Genomic DNA, 20,004 nt, shown 5'->3' with positions numbered 1-20,004 from the left:
TTAATAATTACATGTTTTTTCAGGTCGGATTATTTCCGTAATTTTGTGGACTCGTGTCTGCAGAAGATCGCCCAGGACAGACCTACCTCTGATGTGCTGCTCAAGGTACAAGGCTCTGAAAGTGGTTTAATGCTGTGGCACACCAAGGCAGCACACACCTGATAACCACCTCAGTATCGACTGGCTTGTTCAAAAGGGAAACAGCGTAAAGAGCTGCTTATTCGGGAATAAATATAATCAGAATCTGATTTTGTTATTAGTAATATATTATATTTGCTTGATTTTTTTTTTTTTTCATATTTTGGCAAAATCATATGTACCTCTGGGTTTAGAGGTTTCTTTATAGTTGTGAGTACTAGCTACATGGGTTTGTATAATAAATTTTAAATAATAAATCATATTTATACAAAATTAAACAGGATTTTGCCCACTGATGGCAATGACCAGAGCTGCCATTCACCCAAGTGTTAAATATACGGTGTAGCTATCTCTGTTTACATCCACTGTTACTCATGTGTCAAGCGTGCGCTCGTATAGCACAAACACTAAAGCAGCGCATGTTACTGTTGAGAAAAATGATTAACGTAGAGCTTGAACTTCAAGTAGCAGGATTTCCCTCAGGATTGTAGTTTAGTGGAAGTGCCAAGTGCCTCAGAATGAGGGGGACAAGCAGCGATGCGAATAATAAATAATCCTTAGCTTTGCTAAGTCAGGCAAGGCTGGGTAATTGGTGTGATGTGGAACTTCATATTTGACAAAAGCGAAGAGAGGCATCTGAAGCCTACAGAAATGTCCACATGCTCTTTGAGAATGCATGGATTAAACCTATTCTGGATTTGCAATTCTGAAATGAGTATGAAAATAATGAAAACCTGCTGAATATACAATAAATCTAGCTGTTTAAGGTACACACAATCATACATTATTTCTAGCTATTGTATTGTTCAGCTCAAACAGCCACTTGCTGTTGAGCTCCATAGTGATCACTGTTATGCCTGTTACTCAAACACTGGCATTTCCCAACCAGAAAAAAAACGTAGTAGTGGGGAAAAAAGACTTTTCTCCCTAAATGCTACAAAAGTGATGGATAGGCCTAACTAATCAAATCACGTTGGTGAGTCGAGTCTGATTGACCCTACACACCACATCTCACCTTTTTGAGATCAGGATGTAAACATCACAGCCTCTACTTGATGAACTAGACCCCGGGTGTCTTTTTTCCTGGAGGAAGTCTAAGCTTTTATGGAGGGAAATTGGTATTAAATTTTTCTTGTTAGTGGAGACAATCAGGAATTCAGCAGGGACTCTGTGCTTCTGTTATAAACTTTTGGGCGATCGCTGTGCAGGGAATGGTCAAAAATAAATTATTAGCTAGTATCTCATCACTTCAGGTTTCAGGGAAAATGCTAAAAACCCACTGATGACACACAGGCTGATCTGTTTTCCAAGTGCAATTAAATTAGTTTTAGTAGCAGCAAACCAAATTTTGCTTGGCACTGACATGTTTGTGTTACCAACCAGATGACATCAAGTTACATAACCAGTCGGCTCTGTCACCTCAAGAATAATTACAAAAATCTGTGTGATTAGTTCATGAAGGTTAAGGTTGTGTGGAGCAACATGTCCTTTCTCTGCGTCACTCACGTCAATGATGGAAACCCTGCACATTGACTGTACCTTTGTCCAAAAAAATCACAAAATCAGGAGCATAATTACCATATTATGCAAAGATAAATAATTCTAGCTATATTCATGCATCACTCCCACAACTCCTGTCTAGGTTTCAAGTTGAATGTTGAATAATTGTTAATGACTGCTGTCTTTTGGTCCCTGCTACCACCCCCACCCCCCTTCCCCCCCCACCACCAGCACCATTTCCTATGCAGAGAGCGTCCCATGACGGTTGTGATGGACCTGATCGCCCGCACTAAGGATGCTGTCCGGGAGCTGGACAACCTTCAGTACCGCAAGATGAAGAAAATTCTCTTCCATGAGGCCCACAATGGGCCTGCACCAGAGGGAGGCGAGGAGGAGGAGGTAAGAAGGGACGGGAAGAGGAGGAGGAGGCCGAGAGAGCTTTAGGGAGGTGAGGGTGAAGGAGGAAGGAGAGGAGAGGTAATAAAGAGGATGGGGAGGTGAAAGAGAGGCGTTGGAAAGAAGTAAAGGAAGACATGAGGGGTGTGGTGAGGTTACAACTGATTTAGCCCTTTTTAATACCAACAGTAACCTGGAACTTCTCAGAACCATGAAGTTTTGGGATTGGCCAATGTTTTCATTTCCACAACACTTAATTTCAACAGGTGTGAAGGCTATGATGTGCATTATTTATATATATATATATTTAAAAAAAAAGGCACAAAAAATGCAATGAAAATTTCAATACATTTTTCCATTTCAAATAGGCAAGTTGATCTCCTGCTACTTTCTTTCTTTTCTGTACTGACAGGGGCATGCACCATTGTTTTGACCATTCGTTTTCACTATTTCTTATTTGTCGCTGGCTGCTTTCATGTTGTAGCTCTATAATGGTTGTAAATTTTTTAGGGATGAAGAATTGATTTGTTGTATTGAAAGGCTGATTCAGGAAATTGTGAGTCGGGTACAGCCCTAAAATTTTTAGTGTCGTCACATCAGTGCTTGATCAACAGCACTGCTAGTTCCTCCTAAAATTTTCTTGGACTCAGATTTCGTATCACCTCCTGAGCAGGGTGATATTAGCTCTGGGAATCTTATCCAGAAATGTGTTGGCGCCAGTAAAAACCATCTCAGAACCTGTGAAATAGGTTTCACAGTGCAGCTCGCCTCCCTGAGCTCCTACAATCGAAAAGGGCCAGTAGACTACCGACTAGTAGTGGCAAACATTCGCTATAATAAATATAAATATCACAGTGGTTTGTTTTGACAGGCCTGCTCTTGCCCTGGTAGGGAATCTTTCTAAAATGGAAAACATGCATGCATTACTTCATAACCACCAGGAAGCTTGTTCCAGTGTACTGAATTTCCTGCGGCATCTCATCCATTCATCACGCCGCGCATCAGAGAAAACCCAGTGTATAGTCTTCCTTTATTCACAACTTCACACTTTCTCGGAAATGTGAAACAACAAATGTTTGCCATTCTAGATCTTCAGAAGCTTAGTGTGCCACTTTGGAAAGCAGACGGTTTTGGCAGAACTTCAGAACTTAGTTCCCAAAGCATCTCCAAAGATAGTTGAAGTCTAATCAGCCAAAATAAAGAAATGCTAGTAGGCTTGGAGGCAGACTGTGCTCACTCACTAAAAAAGAAAAAAAAAAAAAGAACTGCTTTTTTCCCCTGAAGGAAGTACTGTAGCATCTATGTGTCAGGCTCCATTCAGGAAGACAGCCAGTGTTAGCATCTATCCTGCCTTTGTATTTTGTTTCTCAATATATCATGTGAACTTTGGACCCCTTCCTCTCTGCACAAAGAGCTTTGTTCCCCTCAAAATCTAATTGCAGTTGGCTGTTCCCTTGCAGCGGAAATGAAGGAATTCGGAGAATGTTGGGCTTTGAATGCACCTCTGTAGAGAGTATATTCTTATTAATTTCTGCTTAGCTAGGTGTTTTTTTGGAGAAATCATGTTGGTGTGTACTGTTTCACTGTAGATTACTTCTACAATACCATGAATACAGTGAACAACCTATGAAATAGACACCAAACTGCAAATGCCGTCTTTTACACAAATTATACTTTTTCTCCAATACATTTAAACCATGCTACTAAACTTCTCCTAAACCATGTCATGAATCTTCTCCTCCATCAGGATGTGGAGCAGTACATGCTGCGCACAGGCACAGTCAACAGCATGGAAAGCTCCCATTCTCTGCCATCCATGTCGATAAGTGCCAGCTCCCAGAGCAGCTCAGTCAACAGCCTGGCAGACGGCTCCGACGACAGCGGAGAGATGGCCATGATGCAGGAGGGAGAGCACACAGTCACCTCCAACAGCTCCGTCCTGCACAAGCCTCTGGTCAGTGCAAATGTTACTGTAGGTCGCTGGGTAGAGTCCATGGTTCCATGCTCTCAAGCAGGGCTGAACAATTAATCAAAATGTTATTGAAATTGCAATATGGCCATTAGCAAGGTGCAGTATCCACATCACAGGAGCTGTGGTTTCTTGATAAAGGTAAAATGTGTGGAAAAATACCATGACTTGGCCCACAAATTCTCCACTTGTAAGAAAACATCTTTGTTTGGTACAGACCTCAGCAAATATCACATGATCATCTTTTTTTTCAGTGAAGATTAAATTATGATGCAAAAATTGGCATTCATACTAAAATAATGTTTTTTTTTTTTAATCAAAAGTGCAATATCTATTAAAATACAGTTATTGGAAAAAAAAAATTTCAACCATAATGTTCAGCCCTCCTCCCTGTTTGCTTTGTCCTTCCCACGCTTGTCTTTGTCCTGTGTCCTTCAGTGTCCCGTAGCCTGACGTGTGTCATGGTGGTGTATTTCTTGGCATATTTCTGTTTTATTGGAAAACTTAAGAGTGGCACAACAACTGCTCGAGTGTCATTCAGTATCGGTCAAAAGTTGGCCTTGTATTCACAGCTAACTTGAATTTGTGATTGCAGCTGCATGGCATCACACACCATCCAAAGCAACTGGACTAAAAAAATAAGACTGCAGAATCAAGATCAGTCGACCACTTTCTGAAAGGTCTCCTCTCCTCTTCACGTTCTTCCCTCCCTCTCTGTCTGTCCACTGTCCAGAGCCATGACAACATTTATGATGACCCTTATCAGCCAGAGGTCGACTCACAGCGGGAGGCCTCATCTGCCGGTGGGGGAGGGGGAGGCGGAGGGGGTAGGCGCCGACGTGGCAGAGACCATTTTGCCACCATCAGGACAGCCTCGCTTGTCACCCGTCAGATTCAGGAACATGAGCAGGGTTCGGCTCTGAGAGAGCAGATGTCTGGGTAAGGAACTGTCAGTGATGGGAAAACTGCATGTTGATGATAAGGTGACGTTAAGTAAAGCACATGTCAAGTTTTTTTTTTCTCTAACTCTTAATCGGAGTTACAATCTCAAAGTGCTTCACAGTGTCCACTGTTATTGAACAGTAAGTGAAAACAAGATCCTTTAACCTTTGACCCTCAGTAAGAGCTTCATAACTCGAGAAAAGAATGGATGAAACCTTGGGAAGGACATCCCAAAGACAGATCCCTTTCTAGGTCAGGCAGACATTGTGTGTCGAGAGCAGGCAAAGATGAAGTGTTGGTAACAAGTGGAGCATCAATAAAATGCAGGATAAACACAGTGAGAACGCTTGGGTGAACATCTAGATATGGTGCAAATGGGGGAACTGATGCCTGCTTGATGATCATTGTCATTGTGCACGGAAATTTTATTTTAAATTGTGTTGGAAGAGTTCATTTTCAAAAAACAGATCTCCAGCAGTATTCTAAAAAAACATGTTTTTTCCTAGATAATAATCATACTGGTAGGCTCATACAAAGAGGTTGTTGGCTTTTGCAATAAAATTCTGATTATGAAGCATTTTTCATCAGGATTGGCATTTATGTTTTTTTTAAGTCAACTAGATGATAATGTTCCCAGGAAAGAATGTGCTGTAATTTGTTCCCACTCACTCAACTCGCGCCAAAGGAGCCTTGAATCAGTTAGTTGCCTGAGTGACACTTGTGGTTAAGTTGTTTTGGTGTCTGTCAGTGATTTCTCCTGTCTAGCTGAGCTCTTGCCCTATGTCTCTGCTCAGGTATAAGCGAATGCGACGGCAGCACCAGAAGCAGCTGATGGGCCTGGAGAACAAACTGAAGGCAGAGATGGACGAGCACCAGTTGAGACTTGATAAGGAGCTGGAGAATCAGAGGAACAGCTTCTCTGGGGAGGGAGAAAAACTATCGAAGAAACACCAGGCTATACTGGAGAAGGAGGTGAGGTGAAGGAGGGATAGTGAGAGGGGAACAGAGGACCGAGGGTTGAGATGTGGAAACTAGCTTGGTTTATCGTGCAGCCTTAGGACACAATACTCCTGTTGACTGCCAGTTTTCTTGGCATTCTATTCTGTTATTTTTTGTGTTTGTCCAGACCAAGGCGGCCCTGGCCGAAGAAAAGAAGTTTCAACAGCACATCCTGGCCCAGCAGAAGAAGGAGTTGACCAGCCTCCTGGAGTCCCAGAAACGCCAGTATCGTCAACGCAAGGAGCAGCTTAAAGAGGTGCCGCTACATTTTGTCACCCACCATACATCTCTTACTAGGTTACAACACATTTATCTGCCCTGATCCAACATCAGTTTCACCCACAGAATTGACTTCCAAACCTGATGTCATGCTAGTTCCCTCACCAACTAAAACACCGTACTCATTTCATTCAGTCGTAACGAAAAGCTCAGCACTCATCACACATCTTTTCACAAATGCACTGTCAAACTTACAGTCCACCTTGTTTTCTTCCCTTCCGTCATTCTCCACTGAAGGAACTGAATGAGAACCAGTCAACACCCAAACGAGAGAAACAGGAATGGTTGGTGCACCAGAAAGAGTGTCTGCAGCAGCTGCAGGCTGAGGAGGAGGCAGGCCTGCTGCGGAGGCAGAGGCAGTACTATGAGCTGCAGTGTCGCCAGTACAAGAGGAAGATGCTGCTGGCACGCCACAACCTGGAGCAGGATCTGCTCCGTGAGGTACCTGTCCCCCAGAACAGAAACATCATTTCTCAGCTCACTGTGGCTTGTGGATCCAAACTTAAGACAACAGCTCTCACTATTTTACAATCCAAACAGATTCTAGGAGATAAATGTAACACATAATGGTTGTCTACCTGCCAAAATGGCTGGGAACTCTCCCAAACTTGTCTGCTCAGTTTGTCAACAAAAGTTGTCCTATTTTTTTATGTTATTGTCCTGGTAAAGTAAGAGTTAGAAATGCTTGTCTTTACAAATGTTCAGATATGTGAAACAGGTTTTGTAAACCACACGTGCAGTGATAGAAAAATTGTCACTGTGATCAGCTTTCTCACAACTTAACATCCTTCTCGCCTCATCTCGTCTCTCTGCCTTGGTTCCAGGACTTGAACAAGAAGCAGACTCTGAAGGACTTGGAGTGTGCCATGCTGCTGCGCCACCACGAGTCCACACAGGAGCTGGAGTTCCGCCAGCTGGGTTTGGTGCAGCGTACTCGCGCTGAGCTGATCCGCACACAGCACCAGACGGAGCTCACCAACCAGATGGAGTATAACAAGCGGCGCGAGCAGGAGCTGCGTCAGAAGCACGCTGTGGAGGTCCGCCAGCAGCCCAAGAGCCTCAAAGTGAGTGAGAGCACCACCACCACCCAGAGCCAGGGGTCTCCTGAGGAGGGAGAGAGCCAGACAACAGAGGGGCCGAGCAGTACCCCGGGCAGGGAGGGGGGGAGAGCTAGTGGAGGAGTTGGAGGACAAAGGGGAGGGTGGGCTAGAGGAATCCAAAGAGGAGAGTGAGGTGGGAGCTGAGCAGCTATGTGGCGGTGAGGCTGAGGATGAACCTGACGGAGGTGCAGCGGTGGAATGCAGAGATGAAGGAGATACAAGTATAGAGGAGGTTGGGGATGTGAGTGTCCCCGAGGTTAAAACGAAGGATGAGGAAGATGACGATAAACCAAAGCTAGATAATGACAGTGAGAATATCAGGGATGGGGAGGGATCTGAGCAAGAGTGGAAAATAGAAGAAAGAGGGAGAGAGATTAGAGAAGTAGAAGGTGTGCAGTGGGAGGATGAGGATGATGACAATAGAAAAATACATGTAGACACTGATGAAGAAGAAGGCAGGGGTGTGGCCGACGGCTGTCCATCAGAGCTCATCTCCTCCCCCTCCCTGGAGCGGAGGCGGCTCCGTGAGCGAGAGGTCGACGAGCTCTCTGAGTTCTACTTCCCTGACACCCTCGAGGAGCTGGAGCCCACACCCATCCCCCCTCCACCTCCTCCCCCGCCCTCCCAGACATCTCTGCCTTCACTTTTCTCTCATGCCATCTGCCTCCTCCTCTCCCTCTCTGCCGCCGCCCAGCCCTCCAACCTCACCTTGCTGCTCCTCGCCATCTTCCTCCTCTCCCTCCGGCGCTCCCCCCCTCTCCCCTCAGTGTCCTCTCTGCTCCTTTCTGCTGAACTGGCTCTCCTGGCTCTCTTCTTTTCCTACCTCTTCCTTCGCTCCTGCTGCTCTCTGTCTCTGTCCACCTATCTGTCGCTCAGCCTCTGGGCTTGTGGCCTCTTCAGTTTAGGGCTCTCCTTCAGCCTGGGTATTTATTACGTGCCTGTGATCCTGATCTCAGCATCCTTCCTCAGCTCTCCTTCCCTCTTCCTCTCCCTCTACCTGCTGGTGGTGCTGGTGGTCCGGCCGGCCCGCGACTTCTTCCAGCACGCGCCCCGCAAAGTCAACCGGCTGTGCATGCGCTTCCTCTTCCGCCTGCCCCGGCCTCTCTTCACCGTGTGCCAGTCAGTCCTGGGTGGTATGGCTGAGCGCAACCTGTATGAGATGTTCCCCAAAGCGGGGCGCAACTGGGGCGTGCGCCAGTCCAAAATCCCAGTGCCTTTACGCAGCTTGCCTTTGGAGTACCAGGCCCGCCAGAGGCCAAGTTCTCCCCTGACCAAAGGCATCCTCTGGGTGAAGCGCTTCATTAGGCGCCCCATTGGTGTACTTGCAGACCTGGCTAACTCTGTAGTGCTGAAGCTGGCGAGCCAAGCCATCAAAGAGCTGCCTCCCAGCTGCCTGATCAAACTGCGAAAGCTGGGCCTCTTGAAGAAGGAGAGGCCAAGCCGGCTGCCCCAGCTGCTGCCCAGGGAGGTCAGGGAGCGCAGACAGAGGGAGAGGAGGAGGAGAGAGAGGGAGAGGCAGAGGAGGGAGGAAAGAGAGAGAGTATTCCGGGAAGAAGGGAGGTGGGAGTGTGGGTTGAGGCGAACATCATCTGGAAGGTATGTAAGAGGAAAAGTTAGACCATGGAGATAGTTTTAGACAAACCGAAGCAGAGAGAGGAAATAGGAATAGGACCAGTGTGCTGGCGGTGTGCATGTGTGTGTGTGTGTGTGTGTGTGTGTGTGTGTGTGAGTGTGAGTGTGAGTGTGAGTGTGATCGTGCTCTATCTTCCATTGTTCAACCATTGTGTGTCTGTTTGATTTGGGCCTGTATGTGCCTGTTTACACAGTTCCCGACATGGTTTTTGGTCACAGTTCCCAAAGATGAGGCATTTTATTAACATGCACACAAACTGTACATGTGAGACTGTACATCTGTATGCACTGGTTGAAAGTGATTGGCTTTTGAAGCTCAACCAGTCATAACATGCTCACAACCCATATGGTTGCATCAGTGGATTCTGCAAAGTTGACCTTTAAGCAGCAGCTCACTGTCACTGTGTCATTCCCAGTGACATATTAGCATATTTCACTATTGTGCTTTTTGTAAAAGTTTTTCATTATTTTCTTTATTTTATTATTTTGCTCTTAATTTGTAAGACAAATATTTTATGGTTATTGTGAAGACCGTGTTTGTGCAATCTTTTTTTTTTTTTCTTCTCCACAGGAGTCCTTGTTATTTCAGTCTTGTTTGTGCACTGTTATCTCAGTGCTGAGAGCAAAATGATATTGACAAAATTGACCACATAGCTTCATGGTTACAATTTCACTCCACAAGGCTCTATACTGTGAAAATAAGATGATTATCATTTCACTAAAATCCCCTGAACACTATCTACCAGCCATTATAGAAGTGCAATAAACAGCTATACAGATACATTTTTGACCATTGGAGGACATTTCATATCTGTGGTGCTTCAGTTTGAAGCATAGTAGGGTTTCTATGGCAACTGGAAAAGGTTCATCCAAAGGTCTTACTTTATAGGACTTAAACAGTGTAATAATAAAATATGAGGCCATTTAGGTGGAATCTAAAGTATATCCAAAGGGCTGCCCCTAGTTGAAGGTTGCCTACCTCAAATGTTAAAATCATTAAGTGTTAAGACATAATTTGATAACAATTTAAGCTGGTAAAATTGTTATCTTGCAGCTCCTAGTTAGATGAATACTACTTTTATTGCGCTTTATGCAATATTCTTATATAATGATTTACCATGTAAATATTTTGTTCCCCCCTATTGGTCCATATCAATCTACAGCAGTTGTCTGCTCTAGTTAACTATTTGCACGAGTGTTAATACTGTTTCATAGCGAAATATCCTGATCGCTGTATCCTGATAAAGTAAGAGAAGAGGATGTACTTGTAACAGTATATTGAGGAAACCGATTTAAACTGAAAGAGTTAATTAAGGTTTATATGAAGCCATATAGACAATCTTTTGAGACACGCAATTGTAAAGTAAGTCCAAAGATTGAAACTACTGAATGTGAAAATTGAGACTGAACAGGTTGTTCAACCATGAAGAGATGATGGGAAAACAGCAGACATTTGTTAATTTTTGCACTATCCTTAACAGAATATCCAAAAAGCCTTATCAGCCACAAGAGAACAGCTTACCTTAAGGAGTTGGACCAAAATACACTTTTAACAGTTAATGGTTAGAACGTAAAGATAAATTGTGAAATGTTAAAGGATCATGCTTCGGTGAAGTGGCCAAAAATAAGATGCAAGTTGACAGTTACGTTGAAAATTGAGAAGATGCTAAAATCTGCATATCTGCAAGATAGGTCTGTTTCAATTGAGTTGAAGTGAAGAAATGGATTTTTGTAAGTGCAGCAATGCTGATAAAATCCTGTGAAAGCCCAGAAAATGATGCCCTGCATGTGACAGAAGGGCTACATTTGAGCCATTGAGATGAAGGGGGATTACTGAATAGGGTTTGGTCATACTAGGAAGAAAAACATAAATGTATTTTGACCCAGAGAAAAAAAAAATAGGTCAGATGTTTCTGGGTGACCTGCATTGGAGAAGAATCAAAAGCCTTCTTTTTAAAAGGAGACGCCATTGTAATCAGACCTGTTGGGGCTTTAAAAGAGACAAGAGTTGTTCTCACCCATGCATTGTTTTATTTGAATGTAACTTATGATTTGTATTGTTTTACCCCTGTGTTCCAGTATGAGTTATATCCTGTTCCTGTATGTATGTTTACATGTTTGTAGTCTGTTTTGTGAGACTGTCTGTGCGTTTGGGTTTCCAGAGTTTTATCACCACAAGTTTTATATATTTAATTTATGCAGTTTTCATAAGATTAGTCCTGCATTCTGTTTGGCAGCCATTTTGTTCGCTTTTTCATTCTCATTTGAGAGTGTATGAGTATTGGCATTCTGTATGGCTGTGTGGATCGTAAGCATAGAAAAATATTTTGTCATACTTCCAGATTTTTTTCTTTACACAAGAAATAAATTCTTATGTGTTGAAATCACTGTCTTGTTTGTTTTTATGATTTTAGTTTCCATTTATTATCTTGTCCTCATTTGTCACATTTCCTTTTCCCCCTGATTCATCAGCAAATCTTTACTTTTATCAGAAGTTTCCTTTACTAATTCATCATGGGCTTAATTTGTCAATCATTCCTCCTGTTTCATCACAAACCTCTGTTGTCATTTGTTTAACTCCTCCCTTGTCTAACACCCATACTGATGTTTCTTTACTCTGGCATAGCAGTTTATATGGTCAGGACTTAGGAAGCAACATTGGCTGAGTGATGAGGCTGAGAAAAAGAAAAACGATTCATTTGTATATTATACATGCCTGGAAGAAACTGTTTTTCAATTAAATCAGTTATCTCCTATTTGCAAAATCAAAAAAAAAAAAATGCAAAAGGTGATTTTCTTCAAAATTGTTTTCTTAAACTATCACTACATTTTTTTCTTGGTTTTGAGCCAAAAAATAATAAGAATCATTAGTTTTCAGTGTCAAATGACTGAAAGGTTTTGTTGGGCAGTCATGTCCACGTGTATGTTTATATTCATATATATAAACAATATTTTTCATTTTTCTTTTTTAACAAATGGTGCTTATAAATGATGAAAGTGACTCCATGAAATGATCTTGTAACTGTCTCAGAAATTACTCTCTTAGAATTACAAAATAATAAAAACAATCAAACTTTATTTATATAGCACATTTTGTATAGTCAAATCAGAGTCTTGTGAGATTTTAGGAAGTTTTTGATTAAAAAAACAACAACAACAACCCTCAAAGCCAGTTTTGGTGGCATTACCTTAAATGTCAGTACAGATCAGTAGCTTTCCTGTTCAACACCATGTCACTAATATTCTTAACACTTGTTTATACCTGATTAGAAACAGCCTTCAAGGTGATTGAAAGGAGCTTGCACTGCAAATATTATGGCTTCCCTTGTGACCCACTCTGCTGTAATGTTGGAGTATTTATTTATTTATTTATATTTTTTTCTCCCCCCCCCACCCGCATGAGTATTCCAGGTTTACTGAGTCATCCTGCCACCCCATCAGGAAACATCTAGTGGGCGCAGATAGAAAACTCTACCACTTTGGAAAGTTATATATATATTTGGGAATCTAGAAGAGTTATGAATTAAGTTTCTTTTTTTTTTTTATATGTACATTAGATTCCCAACATCACACTGCATGTTACAGTTCACCCACTAAAGGAGAACTGTAAGTGCCTCCTGATGGTGTTTAACAGACTTCAAGTCCGTTTGAGTGGAAATCAAGTATGCAATCATGTTTCTACTTAGCCAAAGATTGAACTGTTGTGTTCCAGCACCTACAGAATTTCAAATGCTTCATGTTATTTAATGTCAAAATGTGTAAGTAAAAAAGTTTTAGGAATATTCTATCACACAAAAAGTCACGAGGTGCGTCATTTTCTGAGCAAGACTTTATTTCTTCAGCATATGTGCATCGCCTCGCATACACAAACATTGCAGCACTTTTGGTTCCGTCTCTCCTTTGTCTCCCCCAGTCCAAAGAGCTACAGATCAAGAGGCAGTTCCAGGACACGTGTAAGATCCAGACCCGTCAGTACAAGGCCCTGCGCAACCACCTGCTGGAGAACACGCCCAAGTCGGACCACAAGGCTGTGCTGAAGCGGCTGAAGGATGAGCAGACCCGTAAGCTGGCCATCCTGGCTGAGCAGTATGACCACTCCATCAATGATATGCTGTCCACACAGGCTGTGAGTAAGGCAAGGAGACGTCGTTCACTTCACACTCGCACCACACCACCACTGAAGTTCCTGACCCGGGGCTGTCCTGCCTTCCTGCCTGTCTGCCTGTCATCGAGCCTACTCCCAAGTCCCCTAAGTCTGAAATCTCCACCTAAACACCCTTTTCCCCAATCTTAAACCAAAACCACCACCCCCATGCTGTTTCACTGGCCCTGTGTATGTGCTCCTCAAAACACCCTCGGCCCCTAAATCCCTGGAAGAAATGATCAATCTGGCATGGCTTGACTGGGGCAAGCTGATTCTAGCTCTGCTGAAACCCCTCAGCTCACTTCAGTGATCATCTGCTCCAACACTAAAAGTAGGGAAGATGTGTTTGTGGTTCCGGCTAAACCTTAGTGTTTGTGATTTGCCCCGCTGAGCCCTCACATTCTTTATCAGACCAAAAATGTCCGCGAAGACAGAGCAGACACTGGAATTCAGCCTTGGAATAAGGCCGTCGTCTGGCCGGCAATTGGATGTTAATCCCTAAATAGCGCCCTAGATTATCCTTGCATACATTCATATCCCATCACGTGACCTACAATGCATACAGGCTGCGCCCTTTACCCTGCCCTGACATGAAGGCACCTTGAACAAAACCCGATAACGCCTTCTTAAAGCGTCCACCCTTCCTGTACGCCCTGCCGCCCGGGATTGCCAGAGGTACTCGCACACACCAATCCCAGGCTTCCACCTCGTTGAAATTTAGATGGAAGTGGATGGAACGAAGCAAAATGTCCCTTTCCCTCCAACGACGCAACGCCCTGTGGTACTTTAATGCCCTCACATGGCAGCGTGCCACGTAAGCCCAGTAAGCCAAATCCCCATCGTCCTTGTTTGTCACCACGTCTACTGGTGCTGTGGTTAAAGTCTCTTTGGGCCATTTTCCCAGACACTGATTAAGCTCAATCCCAGGGTCAAAGAATAAATTATTTTAAATGAAGAATGCCTATTGAAAGCGGACTTAATCTGTTTTCTGGACCCGAGCTTTGAGACACAGGCATCACACACAGGTCACATATACAAAGAGCTGCTGTGTAATTCAGCCGCTGTACAACACTCTGCAGTATTTTGGTGATTTGTTTAGATATGTTTAAGTAGTTTGCCAGTTTGACCAGTTTTCAAACAATTTGAAGAATGGGGTGAATATAAGAAATAGGCCATCATCTACGTCTCACCTCCACCTTTCGTCTGAAAGCCACGTCACACAGAGCCAGCCCTGCCTTCCTACTGCATTCAAGGTTTGATCGTAGAAGTCATATAGAATTGGAACAACTCTCATTTTTGGCAGACTTTAACTGGCATTATATTTTGAAATGTACATGTTTCCCTCTGGATCTGATTTAATTTCTGGTGTGTTGTAAGCCCATGCTGGCGGGCCATGTTTATTATGCATGACACCACAGTAAATACAAATTCAATCATCAAATGAATCATCCTTGTTTTCATTTAACTTTGAAGTTTTTTGCTGGTAGCTAATATGCCAGTCCAACCTGGTTACCTCTGATAAGTTACTTTTTCAGAATATCGAACGTTATTGCACAATTTTATATTGGCATTTACAGTAATACAGGCACAAGTGGCACCCCACTGTATGTCAGCTCTCATACATACATTGAAATTTATATTATAACGCTATTTCAGTAAACAAACTGAGGCAGACAAACCACTAAACGCCAGCGAACACAAACCTGACCATCTGCAGCCCACACCCTTGATCTCCCCTCCTCACCCTCTCTCATCGCTCTACCTTTGATCTTCCATTACAGTCGACCCTCTCTCTAAACCTCTCCTTTTCTACCCCTGTCAGCTCTGGGGTAGGAATTGTTCCTTACACAATCGTGCCACCTCATCCATTTTTCATCACACCTCCTCCTTTTCCTCTCTTTTCCTCAGCTGCGATTGGATGAGACCCAGGAAGCAGAGTACCAGGTGCTGCGGATGCAGCTGCAGCAGGAGCTGGAGCTGCTCAACGCCTACCAGAGCAAGATCAAGATCCACACTGACTCACAGCATGAGAGAGAGGTCAAAGACCTGGAGCAGAGGGTGTCCATCCGCCGCGCCTTGCTGGAGCAGAGGGTTAGACTCCTTTGGCAAACTCTTATGTGAAATCAAAGTCCCTTAGAATGTATTGAAAGCCTTTGATGAGTTTTAAAAATCCATGTAGACTTACACAGAAGATGGCAAACAGGATATCATTATTCAAAGAAAACTGAGAATAAATTCTGATAATGCAAAGGCAAAAGGGGGTTTCGCAAAAGTTCAGATATTGTAGCTGTTTGCCGTCCTGTGTTATGGATTTCTAAATCCTGGCTGTTGAGCCCACCGCAATTCAATTAATGCTATGGAATTTTCAGTAGCTAAAAGGATTATGTTGTGGAGACCTCAACATATTGCAAAGACGTTTGACATTTGCAAATGCTAGAAGTTGGAGGATTTGGCAACTATGCTGCCGTTTAGGAGGCTCAAATGTAAAATGACAGCCATGAAACTGAATGGCTCTTAAAGGAACATGCAGAACACAAAAAAGAAAAAATTCCCACTGAACCCTAGTGCTGTTTTATCCATCCAAATGATTTCTGTGTGATTTGGTGAGGTTTCCAGTCTAATGCGATGTCTCCCTAGCAGGGGTGCCACCAGCAATTTTGGGCCCCATGAAAAGAAATCTTATTGGGCCCTTTTATAGCCGGCCAATAGGCAAACCTTTTTATTTCAGGCCATTTGAGGGCCCCCTCCCCATTGTGGCCCTGGGTAATCAGTCCCGCTTTTCCCCCCACTACGACGCCCCTACTCCCTAGTACAATGGGGTTGGATGGGTATTTGTTTGTTCAAAAGTTTATGAAGTGAAAAATCCAACATGAAATTATTCGGGAACTAATCTGGGAACTATTTTTTGCGGAGGAACACCAACAAACTGAATCTAATTCATGCTTATTGGGGCAGATATATATCTTCACCAACAAAACTCTTCACAGCCGGGGACTGTGGATTATGTCTGGCATCTATGTCATTATTTTTGGAAAAAGCTCTTGTAAAAATCTTTGACGATTTGAGCTCCATAAAAGAATACTCATCTGCCTCTGTGGTACTGGTGGACAGCGAGACAGGGAAGATCACAGCTGATTGGAAACCTCGCCAAATCAGACTAACTATGTGGGTTGATCGATTGTTCTTGAGTAATTATTCTTGTTGAAAATGTTTTTAGTCAACAAAAAACGGGACACAGCACACATAAGTTATCCGAATAAATGTTATATTTTCAGTATTTCTGTGTGTATCATCCCAGATCGAGGAGGAGATGTTGTCCCTGCAGAACGAGCGCTCAGAACGCATCCGCACGCTTCTGGAGCGGCAGGCCAGCGAGATCGAGGCCTTCGACTCGGAGAGCCTGCGCCTGGGCTTCAGCAACATGGCTCTGACGGGCATCCCCAGCGAGGCCTACCCAAAACAGGGCTACCCCAACGCCCCACCGTCCAGCTCGCGCTCTGCCAGCCACTGGAGCCACGGCATGCACCCGCAGAACGCCCCGCCTCAGCCGCACTCCCGCCGCAGTGGCGGTGGCGGGGAGCGCAGGAGCGAGTCCTCCTCCTCCCACGGCCTGGGGATGGCCTTGGGGCTCGGACGGGACGGGAGGGAGGTGCACCACTCGTCCCGCTCCTCTGCCTCGTCCTCGTCCTCATCCTCCTCGTCTTCTTCCCACCACCAGCGCCACCACCTGCCGCAGCACTACCACCACCAGAGCACGCCGCAGCTGTACCGCGAGCGCGAGCGGGATAGAGAGAGGGAGCGGGAGAAGGAGAGGGAGCGGGAATGGGCCGGGGTGCGAGGCTCTGGTGGCGACCTGGCCCACCCACACCCCCACCCCTTCTCCCATCACCTTCCCTCACGCTCCTCCTCTCAGTCCCTAGCCATGCTCCCTCCCCCACCACCCGCGCCTCCCTCCATCTCCGGCCCCTCTTCCTCCTCCTCTTCCTCCTCCTCCTCGCAGGGGGGGATATACGGTGGCGGCGGGCTCGGTGTGCGCGGCGGCCCCAGCTTGATGGCCCTGAGGAACAGCCCCCAACCCCTGAGGAGGACGGCGTCAGGCGGGGGGCCCGGGGGCGCAGGCGGGAGCGACGGCGTCCTGAGCCGGAGCACCTCGGTCACTTCTCACATCTCCAATGGCTCCCACCTCTCCTATTCTTAGAGAGGGGGAGGAGGAGAGTGGACAGGGTGGTGAGGGAACTCACTCTTAGATTTAGAGAGAAGGGTGGGAGTGATTTAGAAAGGTAGCTATCACAGGCTGCATCTCAATACTCTCAGCTTGCCACCTTGCCTTGTGTCCTTTCTTGCGTTGATACTGATCTCAAACCTTGATGGCTTGAAACGATGCGGAGGAATGTAGGGAGTATTACTCTTGTCAGGTAACGTGTACAATGGCAGGGAGATCAGAGTCAACATCAGAGGCAAAGAAAGGACAAACTGCCACAGACTATTGAGTTGCACCCTTGTTCTCTAGACTCAGGGTGGGTAGAAAGGGTTTTCTCCCCTTCTCACAGGTATAAAAGAGGGAGGGAGGAATGTAACCACCTGTCGTACCACTGGAGAAGGTGAGGAAGGATAGTGGAAAGTGTTTTATGTTTTTAGCTCTGATATTGCTTGTATAGAAGTGAGGTGGGAAGTGTGAAAGGAGGAACAACTTTACTTTTTTTTCCCTCCTCGAGCTGCAGAAAGAGGCGATGGTAGCCGTGTCTTCTTCTATGATGTTCTATGCTGGAATGGAGAAAGAGAGAGGACAGGGGAAGGAAAGGTGTGTCCAGACTTTTTTGCATTGTGTATGTACTTGTATGTAGTCTGTAGTGTCCAGATATATCTAGCAAGCACTCGTAACTTGGGGTTCCAGAAAGGAGAAAGGATGAATTAAAAAGAAAAAGAAAGAAAAAGAAAAAAAAAAGGTTACTTTAGTCTCCAAACAGAAAGCCTGCTGGGGATTGGGAAACACTTTTTTTAAAAAAAAAATATTGATTTACAACTGTTCTTTGTTGATGTTTTGTTGATTTTTTTTGTATTAAGTGTAAAAACAAACAAACAAACAAACAAACAAAACAAGTTGCTTGGAACGTCACCAATGCCTTTAAGGGGTTCTTAAAGGGATGTCGTGCCATGAAGATTTTTATTTGACGACTGCAAGGCGATTAAGGTGTAAAACCGATTATGACTACACAGAATGTTTGTAAAGGCAAGAGACTCGGATCCATTTAAGAAAAAAAAAAAAAAAAAAGCAACTGGAATGAAGAGAAACATTTGTGTGGACATGTACAATACAAAAGAAAAAAAAAAAAGCTTTCTGGCATCCATGACATATTGAGTATCTAAACAACATAGGTGTCTATGGGAGTCACTCCAATGCATGAGATAGATGTACAAAAACATTTGTAAACATGACCAAACACATTTGAAATGTACCGTACCTGTCCAAGTTTCACTGGCATTTAAGATCACCTGTCCCACATTTTTGATCTTTATTGTAAATATTTATGGGAATATTAAAAAAAAACAAAAACAAACAAAAAACAAAAAGTCATTGGTTTTATAGAGTAACAAAGATGATGATAGTAATTTTGATATATTCAAATGAGTATTGAATTCAAGATTTAGAGCGACAAATCCAACTGCATTTTCTATAGGTGTCAATATTACCATAACTAATCCTGATGTAATTGTTGTTGTAATCATGTACACATTTTTCAAACTCTTGCGAGAAGAAAAGGGCCCACTTTTGACCATGGGGTTGGACAGTAAAAAAAAAACAACAAAAAAACAAAAAAACAAAAAACAAACAAACATAGATGATAAAAAAAACTGTTGCATTGTCAGGTATGGTGTGTTCCAGGTGTTAATGATTATTAATAATGGATTATTAATAATTGTTAATGATTTATGTATGTGTGTCGAGCGTTAAAAAAGTCTAGTTATACTGACACTTTTTTTAGACGACAAAACAAACATGATTGAATTTTAAAGACACTTGTGTGACCCTCCTACAACGGTAAAGACACCCCACTGAAAAGGAATGTGAAATATCAAAAAAAAAAAAAAAAAAAAAAAAGAAAGAAGCAACATTGATTCACTTGAACTCTGACCTCCTCCTCTGGACTTTAATCATTAAAAAAAAAAAAAAAAAAAAAATTCGCTATTGGCAACTGGAATGGAAATGTCAGTTTTTTTTCTTTGTTTTCTGCTTTTTTTTTTTTGTTTTGTTTTGTTTTGTTTTTTGAGTTTAGGAGTAAGTATTTCCACTGAGCCCACACAGACCCTCTCAAAGAAGCATGAAGAACATAAAGAGACGAGGAGAGAACAGGAGACGTGCACAATCCTAGTTGATAATCTTACTGTCTAAGGGTGGGATGGGAGGGGGGTTAAGGTGGTGGTGGTGGTGGTGGGACGGGGGTGGGGTGACACATCCAGTGCAACAAGCTGGGCGTGTGTTTGGAAAGGGGGGGGAACAACTGAGCTGCTGTGAATGTGCACCCTCTTGTGCCGGCACAGCAGCAGTGAGCAGAGCAGGCCGTGTTTTAGGAAGAAGCCCAATCAGTGTTTTTCATGAGCTACAATGCACATGCGTGTGAGGCCTGGTGGGGGGGGGGTCTCTCTCTCTCTCCCTCGCTCCCTCTTACAGGCTGCCGTTTACTTGAAGGAGTTTAGAAATACTGTACTTTTTTTTTTAATTGAGAAAAAAAAGAAAGAAAAAAAATCACCCTGTTGTTTGTACAACTCAGAAACACCAGCTCAAGACAATTCCCTGTATAACCTACTACTTTATGCTTGGTTGGAATCTCAGTGCATGCATAAAAACTCCTTATATAAACTAAGAGACTGGTGGCTTGGTGATGTTGCAGAGGTCGAGGCCTGCA

General features: G+C 43.8%; 1 protein-coding gene and 1 long non-coding RNA gene across 2 annotated transcripts in view; one reads left to right on the top strand and one right to left on the bottom strand.

The window, feature by feature from the left end:
* The window catches only part of taok2b (TAO kinase 2b), a 28,024-nt gene extending 8,705 nt beyond the window's left edge, over positions 1 to 19,319 (top strand). The window contains exons 10-20 of the mRNA XM_030077835.1: positions 24 to 105; positions 1,870 to 2,037; positions 3,782 to 3,988; positions 4,737 to 4,942; positions 5,740 to 5,917; positions 6,072 to 6,200; positions 6,461 to 6,664; positions 7,048 to 7,287; positions 12,869 to 13,081; positions 15,008 to 15,190; positions 16,398 to 19,319. Coding sequence (XP_029933695.1) covers positions 24 to 105; positions 1,870 to 2,037; positions 3,782 to 3,988; positions 4,737 to 4,942; positions 5,740 to 5,917; positions 6,072 to 6,200; positions 6,461 to 6,664; positions 7,048 to 7,287; positions 12,869 to 13,081; positions 15,008 to 15,190; positions 16,398 to 17,297 — 2,710 coding nt within the window. The 3' untranslated portion in view covers positions 17,298 to 19,319. The remainder of the gene's footprint in view (positions 1 to 23; positions 106 to 1,869; positions 2,038 to 3,781; positions 3,989 to 4,736; positions 4,943 to 5,739; positions 5,918 to 6,071; positions 6,201 to 6,460; positions 6,665 to 7,047; positions 7,288 to 12,868; positions 13,082 to 15,007; positions 15,191 to 16,397) is intronic.
* Positions 12,767 to 14,312, bottom strand: LOC115377835 (uncharacterized). Its single transcript, XR_003930070.1, has 2 exons — positions 13,789 to 14,312; positions 12,767 to 13,079 (listed from the first exon to the last, which is right to left on the bottom strand). It is a non-coding gene; the product is annotated as an uncharacterized LOC115377835 (long non-coding RNA).
* Positions 19,320 to 20,004: the final 685 nt, after the last annotated feature.

The sequence above is a fragment of the Myripristis murdjan genome, chromosome 19 (genome assembly GCF_902150065.1).
Source record: "Myripristis murdjan chromosome 19, fMyrMur1.1, whole genome shotgun sequence".
NCBI lineage: Eukaryota > Metazoa > Chordata > Actinopteri > Holocentriformes > Holocentridae > Myripristis > Myripristis murdjan.
This window is presented reverse-complemented; position numbering and strand designations above follow the sequence as displayed.